Source organism: Rhagoletis pomonella, unplaced genomic scaffold, assembly GCF_013731165.1.
Source record: "Rhagoletis pomonella isolate Grant_MI unplaced genomic scaffold, Rhpom_1.0 Rhpom_scaffold_00001, whole genome shotgun sequence".
Classification (NCBI taxonomy): domain Eukaryota; kingdom Metazoa; phylum Arthropoda; class Insecta; order Diptera; family Tephritidae; genus Rhagoletis; species Rhagoletis pomonella.
The window spans coordinates 94,208,728-94,224,770 of NW_023458555.1; the positions used below are offsets into that span (position 1 = coordinate 94,208,728).

Here is a 16,043-nt window from a genome sequence, read left to right on the forward strand (position 1 = left end):
GTCTTAAATAATTGTATATTAGTATGATAGTATTCAATAAGATTATTAGCGCATCTAGTTTGTTTATATTAGATTTAGGATGAATATATTAATAAATGTGAATATGATTCTGGAACTGTAAAAGGTTATGTTTGGTCTGATTCTGAAGGATATGTAGGCGGTCCTATGGGTCTTTAATACCAACGAAAAAGCCGAGGTAGGGTGGGTACAGAAGCAGCCAGCTAAGCCATAATTGTGCTGCTTGGCATTAGTAGGTTGTAGGAAGGAAAGAAGAATAGGGTCGCTGAGTGTGTGGCATTAGGTATTATTCAGGTTCAGTATCCCCAGTGTGTGCAAAGATAGTAGTTTCTCGTTAGGACTATTGACTGGAAGGTAGGATTGTTGGTTCTTAGGCTGCAGTGTTTGGAACCTACGCAACTGAAGCTCCGGGCACGAATGCCAGTGCACACGACGTATTCAAAGAACCTATCCACAGACAATCCTGCCTATTAAGCCATGTAATATGGTGATGCTTGCTACAGTCAATGGGAACCATATCACCTTTTGTTTTGACAACAGACGCTTCAAATTATGCACTGGGAGCTGTACTTTCTCAAGGAGAAATCGGTAGTGATAAACCCATAGCATTTGCTAGTAAATCGTTAAATAAATATGAAATAAACAAAGCGATATTAGAAAAAGAGTTGCTAGCCATTCATTGGGGAATAAATCATGTCAGATCATATTTGTATGGTAAAAGATTTATAGTGTATACAGATCATAGACCATTAGTTTGTTTATTTACCCATAAGAACCCATAATCTAAATTAACTAGGATACGAATATATTTAATGGATTATGATATTGACATTATATTTAAGCAAGGTAAAATGAATACCAACGCAAATGCGTTGTCAAGAATAGTTTTAAACTCAGAGAAATTAAAAGACATGGTACCAACAAATAATATTAACACGAGGAATGAAAAATAAATTTACAGATAATAAAGAAGAAGAAACACCCGCGGACACTATACCATTGGAGACTGATCATCTTCATATATGGGGGTGTATTTCAATATCTGATATTAGAGAAGTAAAAAAGTTAAAATTTGAGAATAAAGATAAAATTAAAACAGGCCAAAATATTAAGTTTAATGAATATAAAAATGAGTTACATGTTAGATACAATCATAAGACATTATCAGAGTTAAAATTGATTTTGAAAAAATTGTTATCTCACGCAAAACATGAACACTTTAGTAAACTAGCGCTAGCGAATGATGATGAAATATTTAAAAAGATATCTATTCATAGATTTAAAGAAACTTTTAATGAAACACAAGAAAATGAAATCGAAGATTGTCTAGACATACTATTATATACTCCTCCGAAAAGAATAGAAAATGAACAAAAAATGAAAGAATTAATAGAAAGATACCATGACTCAAAAACAGCAGGCCATTGCGACATAAGACGATGCATAGGAAAACTCAAACAAAAATATGTGTGGAAAGGCATGAATAAAATAGTTAAAGACCATATTAACAAATGTAAAATCTGTAACGAGGTAAAAATTATTAAATATACAAAAGAAAAGTTCACAATAACAGAGACACCAAATACATCATTTGATGTTGTAACAATAGATACAGTTGGTCCGCTTAGACCATCCAATACATACAGATATATACTAACAATTCAATGCGAACTTACAAAAATTTGTAGAAGCGTTTCCTTTGATAACAAAAGACGCAGTGAGTGTAGCAAAAACAATAGTAGAAAAGTTTATTTTAAAATATGGTTGTTTTAGGAAGTTAAAAACAGACAAAGGTACTGAATTTACGAACGAATTATTGACAAATATCTGTAAACTAATGAACATAGACAAAGCAACATCAACACCATACCTTCATGAAACTTTAGGTACAGTTGAAAGAAACCAAAGAATTTTAAATGACTTCTTAATGACAATGGACGGAAAGGATAACTGGGATGAACTATTACCATACTACACATACTCGTACAACACCACTCCACATAGCACGACTCACTATACACCATTTGAATTAGTATATGGTAAATTATGCTCTTTACCTTGTGAAATTATTAAAAGCAAAGAATCATTCTACAATTTAGACAATTATATAAATGAATTCGAAATTAAACTAAGATATGCACACAATCAAGCACAAGAAAATTTGTTAAAAAATAAACAACATAACTCCAATACACAAAAATATATTAACAAACCAAAATCTAAAACAGGAGACTACGTATATTTAAAAGTAGGAAATAAGAAAAAATTAGATAAACCTTTTAAAGGTCCTTTTAAAATTATATCACAAAACGGATCTAACAGTACTATAATTATGGACAATGTAGAAAAAGAAGTACACAACAATATTTTAATAAAAGCTAGAAATATGTAAAAGTATATAAACATATGTAAAATTATAATATAAAAATAATTTTGTCAATTATGATTACAAAATAATTTTTTTTTTATAGGGTAAGGGTGTTGTGTGTTTACAAATAATTAGTAAGTAAGGTCAGTAATGTAAACACACATGTGACTGCAATATTATATAATAACGTTCTTAACAACAACGTTAAGAATGCAAGCAAAAAGAGTTATGACTCATATATATGTCACAAATTGGGCAAAGCGTTAGCGGCCACTTGCTTTGTAGAAACGATCATATTGCAGCTTGCACATGTGGGTCACTTTTGTGAAGACATTTGTAGTGTTGTATTTCCTCAAGACGACGAACTTTGTAGAGCAACTGTGAAACAATTGGTTTCGCAATTGATATTTCTCAATATATGAGAAGTCAATATAAATTTAATTAGAGTAAAAGAAAGGCAATGAGACTTTACTACAAGAACATTTAGAAAATGCAAAACTACAAAATAATAAATTATGTTTTTTCACAATATGAAAATTTTGGAAAAGTAACTTAAAATTGGGAGTGTCTTAGATTTAAGGAGAAATGTAAAATTTATTATAAAAGCAGTGTTTGTGCACTGAAATAAACAGACTTGTTTTGAATCAAGAATCGGCAGCAATGCCTCGTTTTTTCTAACTTGTCTCATCAATAAAAATATGCCTTGAGGCCATCACCTTTTAGCGTGGCTCGCTTAAAAGCCAAAAGTTAAAAATACCTAAAAATAATATTATAAAAAAAATAAACATAACAATCGGTTCATATTTGTGCTCTCAAAATTAATTTGTCCACAGCAATATTTTTTGCCCCACTGTGCGCCGCGGCAATTTAGCCGCAAACTGCATCTCAAAGGTTGAGTGCATTTGTTTTTATTTATGTCGAAAAATCATTCAAGCATTTGAATAATTTGTGTTTATACAGAAACATATTATAAGCATCAACAGTGGTGTTGGTACATTCTACACATTGTAAACTATGCTTGCAATGTTTTCTGCAAACATTCTTGTTACAATATATATACAAAATTTTTGTTTTATTATTTCTGGTACATATTCCTGGTTTCAATTTCTGTAGCGTTGGTGGTTCGCTTCTATGTATATAGGGTTGCCAGATTTTTTAAGCGCGAAATCAGTACGTTATCCCTTTTCATGCTAAAAAAATCAGTACTTTTCAGTACATTTTTATTCACAGCAAAATTATGAATGTAAGTAACAGGTAATACCATGATACAAAAAAGAAGGTAATTTCAATAAACAACTTTTTGATTAAAAATGAGATTTTGACAATTGCTCAATTGTAAAAAATTCGAAGCGACATTAACCAATTTAAGTTTTTTGGTGGAGGGGGTTTTGTATCCTAAATTTGGGAGTATAAATAAAATAGTTGGATCAACATTTACCTTTTAAAAATAGTAGTATGTAGTATGTTTCGACAATATCGTTGCTTCTTTGGGTAAAAATAAATATATTTTACTTATCAATATTAGAGGGTGTTCATACCCTCCAGTACCGCCGAAGTCAATCCGTACTTTTGAACCGCTACTGCACCTACTCCAAGGTAAGTAGTTACTCTATTAACCCGTGGTAGTACACATGGTAGTGCAGAGTCGAACCAGTCGTAAGTAGAACAGCGAAAAACTACGACTGAGGGCGCCCATGAATCACGCAAGTGACTACTTTAGTAACTCCCGGTAGTGCAGAGAGAGCCGATGGTGACTACTGCCTGGGACATTGCCATTGACATTGTAAAAGTAGTCGATGAAACACACTCCAAGTAGTCGGTCGTTAATTGACGGTGTTTATCAGGTAGCTATCGATTCAGCAGTCCTGTAGTCACTCCTCCGTACTGCAGGGTATCTACTTATGAACGGCAACACGCATATCTATATATGTATGTATGTGCATACGCTTGTGTCCATGGGTTGCATCTTTGTAGGTACAATCGCAGTATATACGTATATTTTGGTGTATTCAAGTGTGCGCATATGTTGCATGCATCACAGGCATATTGTCCCACGCCTTGATGCAAGGAAAGAAATTAAATGTTTAGGTAAGGAAAAGCAAACCATGCGACTCAAGGACACTTATCACTTGGGTAAGAGATGCTTGAGTGTAGTGATGGGCGAGTCCGAGTTTAAACGATCGAGAGAATCGCAATCGTTGCAAAATTACAATCGAGTCCATAATCGACTCGTTGCCCGACTGTACAATCGAGATGTTTTTCGATTGTTTCGAGTCGACTGACTTATCACTGACGAGACATTGTGAACCAGGGGAGCCAATTCGTGGGGAATTCTCCGATTTGCTGGGAATTTCAGTTTTTTTGTAGGGAATTTCAGCTCCTTCAATTTTAGTATAATAAAGTTTTAAAGGGCCAAAAATTACTGTTGTTTTTTTTTAGAGTTTTTCTTGTCGCATTTGCTTTCATATAACGAATAAACATAATTTGCTTGTAGATGGAAGAAAACCGCAACCACTTCAGCAAAAAATCCTAAAACATAAGTACATAACGTCGTTCAAAGAACAAAATCGCTGGTCTTAGATGTTATGACCGATTTTTATAGAATGCGACAGAGAACCATTGAGATGTTTTAACAACCGCTGGCCAGCAGCGAGACCGAGATGACTTGGTCGATTGTTAACGAATACGTTAGTTCAGCTTAAGCACGACTTTTTTCGGGTGGCAAAACGTCTACGAGAGAAAACATCGAGGACGATCGAGATAATTGAACAATCGAGACAATCGACTAAAACATCTCGGACTCGCCCACCACTACTTGAGTGCATGATTTGTGGCTTACGTTTATGTGCACAGCCAAAAGTACGAAATATGCATTGTATTTTAAATCTCAATTAGGGTGCTCACAGTTCTATATTATCTACTGTGTTAATTTTGCCATTTTACCATGTGGTAACTTTGTTTGTTGTTGGTTCCATACTAATTAGAGATAACACTTTTGGGCAAAATAACTCGACTTTGTCTCATGTTTATGTTTTGTGTTAAACTGGCATCTATCGCTGCTTGTACATACATCAGTGCCCGCCAAGCACTTTCCTGGGAAACGAACTATATTCGGCCTTTCACATGTACCACTTTCCTGGGAAACGAACTATATTCGGCCTTTCACATGTACACAATCGGCTTCTTACACGTACACAATCCGAACCAGTGTTGCCGCGAATCATTTTTAGCGGTAGCCAAATTCCGTTAAAAAAAGGGGCTAAAAAAGAGCTAAAAAAAGTCGTTGTGGCTAAAAATGGTAGCTAAATTTTTTACTTACAAATACATATCTGTGTTCGTTTGGAAAAGTAGCTTATGTCGAAAGGCTGGCTTTAGTATAATAAGCCATTCCCTTTATTCTTTAAACAACAAGGAGTTTTTGGATGAGACTTAACAAGAATATTGACTTGCTAGTATCGGAACTATTTCTTGCACGTTTATTTGCCAAAAGTTTTTCAACGGCTTAGAGCCGGTGAGTCATTCGCAATTGTATGCTGCGAATGCCGATTTATACTAAAGCCAACCTTTCGACATAAGCTACTTTTCCATACGAACACAGATATATCAGTATACACGCAAACATTTTCAATAAGTAATGGTATAGAAAAACAATGAAGTCTGGAAAAAAAGCTAATATTTTATCCAACTAAAAACCTTTTTGTATAAAAGAGGAAATATACGACACCAGCTTGCTGGCTCCATCAAGTAATTGTACCATCAGGCTCGAAGCATATAACTTACCAGCATGCTGGTAAAATATTTATTTCTTTACAAATGAGGTCGAGGAAAGATCGAAATGATTAGAGCCGAAATTTCATAATTTTTCTAAGATTTTTTTAAACATTGTTTTTTTTTTTTTAATTCACAACTGCAATATCGCGAACTTAACCTTCCACAAACACGGCTTTGGCCCATATAGGGCAAGAAATTTCCGCCAAAATACTTTTTACTTAGAAAATTTAGATAATTTCACCACTGACGACACCAGCATGCTGGTACAATCATAAAATTTCCAAATAGTTTTTGAAGTCACACCAGTAGCTGGTACAATCACACCACAATCACACACACGGTCAATCGACTTATGGGCCATTTAACAAATAAAGCATATTAAGGGCCGTAAACTTATCTATTTTAAACTATAGTAGTATAAAAACGTAAGGAACATACAATACATATATGTATATACTATGTATATCAGTATTTCTTAGTTTAAAAATTCATCTCTTACATATGTAGATAAAAAAAAATGAGATCAAATTAAGCATATACAACTTTTTCATGCCAAGTATCAATAAATTTTCGAAAGGGCTAAAAAAGGGCTAGGGGCAATTTTAAACTTATGTGGCCAAAAAAAGTATGTGGTAGCTAAATCTAGCCACCAAAGGGCTAAAACGGCAACACTGATCCGAACGTCAACAGAAAGAGTAGAAGAGCAACAAATTTTATTTAGTTGTATGCAAACCATTGTGTACAAATACCAGTGAGATATCTTAGCAATACACGTTATCCTGGGCCACAGCTGCGATCATCTGTTTTTTAGAGTTGCTTATTTTGGTCTAAAGTGCGCTTTTTTGACCTGAGTTGCATTAAATAGTCTCTTAAAACTTGATAGTATTTGTTGTTCAAATGGTAACATATATGCCCAAAAACTTGAAAAATATTAGATGATTGCTTTTTAAAAATGCTATTTATAAAATTTGGTTTTGATTGCGACATTAGAATTATTCAGATTAAAAAAGGTTTTCACATATGTTTTAAGATTTTAAAGCTTTTAAAATGTACGGTAGAATGCAACAATGTGCTTGAATTTGTTTGCTTCTTCGTCAGCTTATTCGTTTGCAGACTAGAAAAATGGCGAACAGCCATCAAAATACTGATTCGAAATACACACAAATGGGTGCGCGCAGCAAAATTCAGCCCTAATGGTAAGTTCATTTCATCGTGCGGCGACAAGTTAAGAATTTCCGATACATTTTCAGGCGAATGTATGCGAACGTTCACCGGGGGAAGAGGTATGGGACGACAGCTGGCATGGCATCCAGACGGCAATCTGGTGGCTTTAGCATTAAGTTGTAACCGCGTTAAGATATTTGAAAAAGCTGAAGGCGAGCTAATACAGTGCATTCGGAGAATGATGTTGCATTTCACCCAAGTGGAAATTTCTTGGTGACTGGCGGCGATGACGATACAATAAGATTGCTTGATTTATTAGAAGGTCGGCCAATTTATACACGGTAGTAGTGCACTTTAGCGGAACCATATAAAATACATTTTTTCCTGTATTCAACAGTTGCCCGTTTGGAAATCTAATTTGCATACATTTGATGCCAATAGCGCGCAACAAACAAGCCAGTTCTCAAAGAGCCCAAATTGATTTTAGTCATGCAACAGCTCCACATAACTCCGCCAAAGACACACCAGTTGCTGGAGTACCAAAAAGCTGTGATGACAGTATTTTAATTGATCCACGACAATCGGTGGCATATGGAATGCGTGATGGAAATTTTCTGGTGCTTGATAGCCAATATACTACAAGAGTGAAACGCTACAAGTGAAACGCTGTGATAGTATTTATTCTCAAATTTTCATCTTTTATTTGCAGTTACATTAAGAAGCTCATAGAGGACAGAGCGGTTGGTGAGGAAGGTGTCGAGTTACTGCTGTACTGCAACTGGGAAAATCCGCATTTCGCACGTGCTCCACTCGTATGGAATAGTAGCTTATGTCGAAAGGCTGGTTTTAGTATAATGCTTCATTCGCAGCATACCCTCACTGGCGCCAAGCCGTTGAAGAAATTTTGGATAAATAAACGTGCAAGAAATAGTTGCGATACTAGCACGTCCATATTCTTGTTAAGAGTCATCAAAAAATTCCTTGTGTTGTAAATAATAAAGGGAATGCCGGATTATACTAAAGCCAGCTTCCCGACATAAACTACTATTCCATACGAACACAGAAATATAAATGTATCTAAAACTGAATAACTCAAATCAAATTGGATTGCATTTGCATAATATACCTAATATTGGAATCTGTTTTGATCGTAAAAAATACAACTTGCAATCATTTAGATTATAGTTTTGAAAGAAATTGATTGCAATCGTAAATTATGTAAAAATTGTCAATAACAATCTGCCTAAAATTTCTTTTCCCCATGTAACGGTTATAAAATACGTTAAATCCGCACTATCTGCATTAACAAAAAATATACATTGGAATATTTAAAATAAACCGATTCATATTTATTTTCTAATAAGAATTGTTTCTTAATTGAAAGTATTTAATACTAATATAATGTAGTGGTTAATGTTTTAAAATGAATTCGCAATATGTCCGCAGCTCAGGTTGATTTAAAGAAATCCGTTTAAATTTTTCGAATTACATCTACTTGAATACAGATTAGGAAGGGTTGCATACAAATGGTAGTTCCGTAAATATTTAAAATATGTTAGTTCATACAATATTTGCATCTGGGCCAATAAATAATAACAAATATAGCCGAAAAAAACAAAGTTTCAATTAAAACGAGTTTTTATAACCCCCCATAAAATTCCGATTAATTTTAAATACGAAAATAACGATATTTTTTCATGGAGATTTATTTTTTTAATATACCTTGTTTATACCTACACAAAAACCGGATTAGCAAAAAACCGATTGGACTCAACATATATTTCTTTACAGCATTTATCCCCCTGTCTTTATAGCGCACTCGATAAAGTCTTATTCAAAAGTAAACAAAATTGCTATTTTTAAACGAACTTTTTTTAATAAATAATTTGCGCGGTTGACCGAAATGGAAACAAACAATAATTGTAATTTATTATAACAATAATACGAATTTAAAACGGGCTGTATAAAGAAAACCAGCCTATTGTCACTTCACTTTCCAATGGTGCTGATTGCTGCAAGAATTATTTAGCGATTTAGAGCATAATCAACACAATATATGCACATAAATATGTATTATTTCACAGATCTCAGGGTCAGCTTAGAAATACGTTACCAAAATTATATAAAATTTAAGTAGGAATTATTTTTATTTATAATGTAAAAGCGCTATCTGACCCAATCTGATAAGTATATTTCCCCTAAAGTTAACCCATTTTATTTAATTTGTCTCTCGTGAAAATATATATTTTATTTAAAATTTTCAGATATGTACATATATTTTAAATTTTTGCTTTAATTTTTGTCTCCTTTTAATATTTAATTAGATACCTTAAGATTAAAATAAGCTTAAAACGAAACAGCACAGCAACCCTTTTCTGTTCATCTTGAGAACACAAAACCCTCTTTTGTTAAAATTCGGCGCTGCACAAAATCCTGGCTTTTATAATTTCCAACAAAATACCACTTCGCAACCCTAGATTTTCACGAAGCGTTTCATTCGGGTCGTAGTTTGGCTACTTCGGGCCATTCGGTGTTGTATGCCATATTGGCTGCCATATTGTTCACACTGTCATCGCCATATTGAACACCCTGTCAACTATCTGTCAACCCTAAGATATCTCACTTGTATTCTTCCACAATGATGCAAACAATAGGCGAAGCAGGTTGATGACGCATTATTGTTGAATAAAGTAGGTACACTGAGCAGAGTGAATGAATATTCTTCAAAAATTTTATAACACAATTTTTCGTACATACACCCCTAGAAATAGGTATGAGTATGGTACCAAGTCGTGCTTTTTCTTCATATTAAAAAACTTTGTGAATTATGTATGTATTTATTTTTTATACCCGAGCGCACTTGTGCACAAGGGTACATGTGTATATCTTGGTAACCGCTGCACCAATTTCTTCCAAACTTGGCACAGTTGTTGGCCTTAGCACAGCATACTAAATGGCTGAAAATTTAAAAAATCGGACAATAACCACGCCTACCTCCCATATAACGGTAATTTTCAGAAAAACGAAAACTGCGATATTTTAGTAACTACTGAAGATAATTCACTCAAAATTGATATTTGCAATGAGTTTTAGGCGAAAAATAAGAATATTACAAAATTTTGGCGAATGGGCGTAGCACCGCCCACGTGTGATCACATATATGTATCTCGCTAACCGTTCTAGCAATTTGTACCAAGCTCGGTATGGTTATTGTGCTTGCCACATAAAAGCAAACCGTTGAAAATTGTTGAAATCGGACTAAAATTGAGGCCGCTTTTCATATAACGGTAAATTTCAGATATGCTTGAAATTTCAATATTTCGAAATTTAAGGAAGCTAATTTACTTAAAATGTATACACCCCGGCTTATCATGTAGCGGCAGCTTTCGGAAAGGTGGAAAACATATATTTAATACTTGCGCCGGGTATTTAATGTTCGGCTCCGCCCGAACTTAGACTTTCTTACTTGTTTTTACTTCGGTTGGAAAGAAAATTGTACGCACGCATTGCTAGACCGTTTGCCTTTTACGCGTTTGTGTTTAGAGCAGTGCCCGCCAAGCACTTTCCTGGGAAACGAACTATATTCGGCCTTTCACATGTACACATTCGGCTTCTTATGGTCTGATTATGCATACTTCGCATAACTTCACACAACTTCGCATAAACTTCAAACTGTAATTTCTTATGTACTTTGTATGTATTTTGTATGTATTCCATTTCATTTCATTTCATTTATTAATAAAATCATTAGCACAATAAGATCAAAAGAATGATATTTTATAGCGCAACAAAAAATTCATAACAGCACATACATATAACTAAAACAGCAAAAATTACTTAAGACTAAATAAAAGTAACATAATATAATTAACAGAGTAGTATTTTTAAGTGAGTTCTACAATTCCAGGACATATACTTAAAATAAGACTTAATTAAACAAGTACATAGAGAGCACATCACAGGGACTGAAGTGAAGCTAACGGAAATATGCATACAGAACATTTTTAGAGTTGCTTTTGTTTAAACTACTGCGAATATGGGATGGAATAGAGTTCCAGATGCGGATAGCATTGACAAAGAATAGCCGTGCAGAGCTGAGATAATTGTAGGTAGGAACAGTCAAGTCCTTTACTCGAGTGGATTTGGGGAACATTAATTTTTCATATAGATATTTGGGTGCCTTATCTGTCATGAGACGAAAAAGGAATACACAATTTCTAGCTTTAAGATATTCAGAAATTTCGCAGCCAAGTAGGCGCGTTCTCCAAGCGGAAATATGTTCATATCTTGCTAGCCCAAACACATAGCGCGTGATCTGGTTAAATACTACATCTATTTTGTGAGCTGATTGGGAATCTAACCTGCTGTAGACTACCTCAGAATAACAGATAATTGGCAATATAAGTTGGATTGCGAGTTTACGTCTGATTTCTACCGGTGTAAATGGAGCAGACATTCGTAAATTCCTTAAAGTATTATAGACTTTGCCTACAGTTGAATTCACATGGTCAATGCAGGTAAGGCCAGTGTTGATAATAAACCCAAGGTTAGTTACTTTTGATACAAATTTAATTGGTTTGCCACCAATGTGAAACGATGGAATAGTTGCTAGGTTAAGACGTTTCTTACAAATAGGTAAAACAAAACACTTGTCACAATTAAGACAAAGACCATTTAACTGTGCCCAGGACCTTATAGACATCAGTTCCCTGTTGAAGCTTGCGCACAAATTAGCTGAGTCCTCCAGAGGACCTGACATGTAGAGCTGGACATCGTCCGCATAGGCATGCATGTTGGCGTGCATAGAAGTCCGAAATATATCATTAACGAACAAACTAAATAGTAGTGGTCCTAAGATTGACCCTTGTGGGACACCCGTGAACAAAGGCCTTTGTTCAGATATTTGAGATCCAACCTTGACACGCTGAGACCTCTCTTTCAGATAGCTACGCATCAGTTTTACTGCTGACTCTCTAAACCCAAAGTAGTTTTTTAATTTAAAGCACAGTAGTTCATGGCTAACTGAATCAAAGGCTTTAGAGAAGTCCAGCAAGCATAGTAGTGTTAAGTGGTTCTTGTCGAACAGTATTCTAATGTCATCAAGTATCTTTACCATTGCAGTAGAGCAGCTGTGGTGGGGTCTGAATCCGGATTGAAATGGGGATATAAGGTTGAATTTACCGATGTGGGAAGAGATTTGTTCAGATAACAAAGATTCGAAAACTTTAGACAAGGCTGGTAGTATGCTGATGGGTCGGAAATCACTAGGGCTGGATGCGGATTTATTTTTGGCTACAGGAAGCACAGTAGCAATCTTCCAGGCATCGGGAAAACAGGACGTGGTGAGACTATGGTTTATTATGTGTGTCAAGGTTGGCAAAATAATCGGTAAGATTACCTTCACAAATCTAATCGGAATGCCGTCCTCCCCGATTGCGTTGGACCTGATCTTAAAAACAGATTTCACCACATCAATCTCGCTCACAGCAATGAACTCAAACTTTTCGCCAGCAAAAGAGACCGGACAGGAGGCTACAGAGTTGGTCGTAAGGGGACAAGATGAAGGCGGAGAAGCAAAGGCAACGCTAAGCGTTTCAGGACTCAACGAGCATTCTGATTTCTCACTGGCATGGACGCGGAGTGTTCTCAGATTTCGCCACAATACATTATTAGGCAGTGAGGGATCCAGCTTATTCATAAAGAATTTTTTCTTTTCACGTCTTATAACCGAGGTAGCTTCATTCCTTATTGTTTTGAAAGCACTCCAGTTCTCATCTGTCGGGTTCCTTTTCCATATGTTATAATATTTATTGCGTTTTTTAATCACTGATAGGACCACACCATTAAACCAACGGCAGGAAGAAGACCTGTCACAGGTTCGGGTAGGGACATGAGTGAGGAGCGAATTTAATATATTTTCGTTTAGGAAACGGAGCTTCTCATTGACCGTGCTGAGACCCCAGCAAACAGACCAATCGATCTGCAAGAGGCTACTGAAAAGGTTGTTGACATCTAAGGAACGGTAGTCAAAGAAGTTAAATACATAGGTATTGTCGTCATAGTGATCAAGTTTAACGTCAAAAGAACAAAATATCAAGTCATGATCAGATATAAAAGATGTTTGGTCAAATTTCAAAACAATAGAAGGATCAGATACAGCAAAGTAATCTAATAAGCTGGGACAGCAATTGCTACCATATCTTGTGGGCACCGACAAATTAACCATAGACAACCCAACACAGGAGATATCATCTATTAAACGAGCACTGGTAGAATCAGGACATAACAGGTTCACATTAAAATCACCACAAAGAATTATATGGTCATAATCTACAGAAACAGTGGACAGAAAATTAAAAAAGTCACATAGGCTGAAATACTTATAGGGATTATACACACAAGACAATAGGATTTTGGACGAGGGGCTAGACATTTCGACAGACAGGTACTCCACGCAGCTTCTTTCTGAATGTGACTGCGAAACCTGTTTGGTTTTTAGGTGCTTTTTGCAGTAAATAGCAACTCCACCACCTTTTCTATCTACCCTATCAGAACGAAACAACTTATAACCATTAATATCATAATGGACACTGCTTACATTGTACCTGAACCACGTCTCAGATACACATATAACATCGACTGGAGACAATTCAAAAGTGTTCCTTACTATATCCATTTTCTCAGAATTAAGACTGCGCGCATTAAAATGAACAATGTTCAAACCCGTTTGTTGACCGCACATGATGTTCACCATTGCACGACTACAATTGTCAATGTTAGCCGTTTTGCTGCTGGTACAACCATGATATTTTACGCGTATAAACAAAAGCAACTTTAAAGCATAAGGGATAACAATATTAAGAACAAACAAACATAAACTGAGATGTGCCAACTTTACAACAATGAATACATAACAGAGGGAACATAAAAACAAAATCTTATACCTAACGAAAGCGCGCTAAATCATCTTCGCAGGTTAATTTGATAGCGGGGCTATTTTTGTCTTTTTCATTTCTTACGTGCACCTCGCCTCGCATTGTGTATACCGATACCAGCTTACCCTCTCTGCGTAGCTTGATAGCCTCTTGTAGTAAGCGCCTTTTCTCTTGAGTGAGACTCTCAAATATGTGGAAAATTCCATCCATTCCAATGGAGCTTAATGACACTGCAGATCTAACTCGCCTGCGATACTCCCCAAAAGCGCGAAGGGTGCGATTGCGATCATGCGGGGAGTGAAATTTAACGACAATCACGCCGTTGCGGTTGGCAGTGGGGCGCGTTCGGAAGATGTCGCGAATTTGTGGAGACATGAAATCGATGGAGAGACAAATCTGGTTAAATATGCTCTTTAGGTTCTCCCCATCCGCATAAGGCACACCAAACACAACAGCATCAGCAGAAATATCAGGAGTAGGTTTTTGTTGTAGTGCACTAGAAACTTGCTGTTGTAGGTAGGCAATATCGCTTTCAGCCTTCTTCATATTAGCTTCCATCAAAGTTAAGCGCGTAGTCGTCTCGGCCACTTTCTCAGTAAACACAGCTATCTCATCATCTATTCGCTTTGTTAATTTGTTCTCCAGCTCTGACAATTTCTGAGAGACATTCTCAACTAGCGGCAGCAGATTGTCCGTTTGTTGCTGTATTTTCACTTCGAGTTGCTTTAGTTTTGCAAAGACAGCAATAAGGGTGATGTCTTCATCCAGCTTTACCACTTTAGCAGCAGGGGACTCCTGTCCCCGCAGGGGACGTTTGTTCGCTGCAGAAGAGGTCGATGCACGAACAGACATAGCGAAAATAAAAAACTTCTTAGGGCACTTTATAATTATTATTATTTTTATTCCCAGAAAAGGTCAAGGCTTCAATCAGGGTAGCGAAATATCACCAGCACTCTCAAATATGTGTGTATGCGGAAAACGGATTGTTTATTTGTTTGTATGAATGCGCGAAAGCGATTTGTTTATGTGTTCAATATGAAAATCCAAGAGCAAAGAAAAACACGTCTGCACAGCACGACAAACAATATATTAGCAGAACTTTTAAAAACTTAGCGATCTGTTGAGCTTAGATTTTGCTTCACATTTTCTTAAGTTATACTTTCAGTGCTCTGGTACAAATGGTTGTGCGAAGTTATGCGAAGTATGCATAATCAGACTCTTACACGTACACAATCCGAACGTCAACAGAAAGAGTAGAAGAACAACAAATTTTATTTAGTTGTATGCAAACAATAGGCGAAGCAGGTTGAGGACGCATTATTGTTGAACAAAGTAGGTACACTGAACAGAGTGAATGAATATTCATTCAAAAATTTTATAACACAATTTTTCGTACATACATCCCTAGAAATAGGTATGTATATAGTACCAAGTCGTGCTTTTTCTTCATATTAAAAAACTTTGTGAATTATGTATGTATTTATTTTTTTTTAATAACAATCCTCAATTAAAACATACAATATGTTTTGTTATTTATCTTTTGGTTTAATCGTTATTTTAAATTGTTCTTAAATGTCAAGTTGTACCTAATTTTAAAATAAATATATCGGTGTTTCCATACAGCCGTACGCGACATTCGTACGCTTATAGAGTAACGTAAATCTATCAAAAATAGAAGTTACAGAAAAAAAATATTACGGTTATGTTGCAACCGAAGGGTACTGTGTTCGAGAAAAAAATAAGCAGCCTCGAAACTTTGGTGTGGAAAATATCCGTTCAAAACCAGG

At 35.6% G+C, this 16,043-nt stretch overlaps 2 protein-coding genes across 2 annotated transcripts in view; one reads left to right on the forward strand and one right to left on the reverse strand.

Moving 5' to 3' along the window:
• Positions 1 to 16,043, reverse strand: part of LOC118734330 (titin-like) — a gene marked incomplete in the record, with an annotated part of 912,470 nt that overhangs the window by 477,121 nt on the left and 419,306 nt on the right.
• LOC118748947 lies at positions 12,463 to 14,100 on the forward strand. The gene is made up of 2 exons (XM_036483710.1): positions 12,463 to 13,053; positions 13,155 to 14,100. Exons 1-2 carry the CDS (start codon positions 12,505 to 12,507, stop codon positions 13,230 to 13,232), a joined length of 627 nt encoding a protein of 208 aa, XP_036339603.1. The 5' UTR covers positions 12,463 to 12,504; the 3' UTR covers positions 13,233 to 14,100.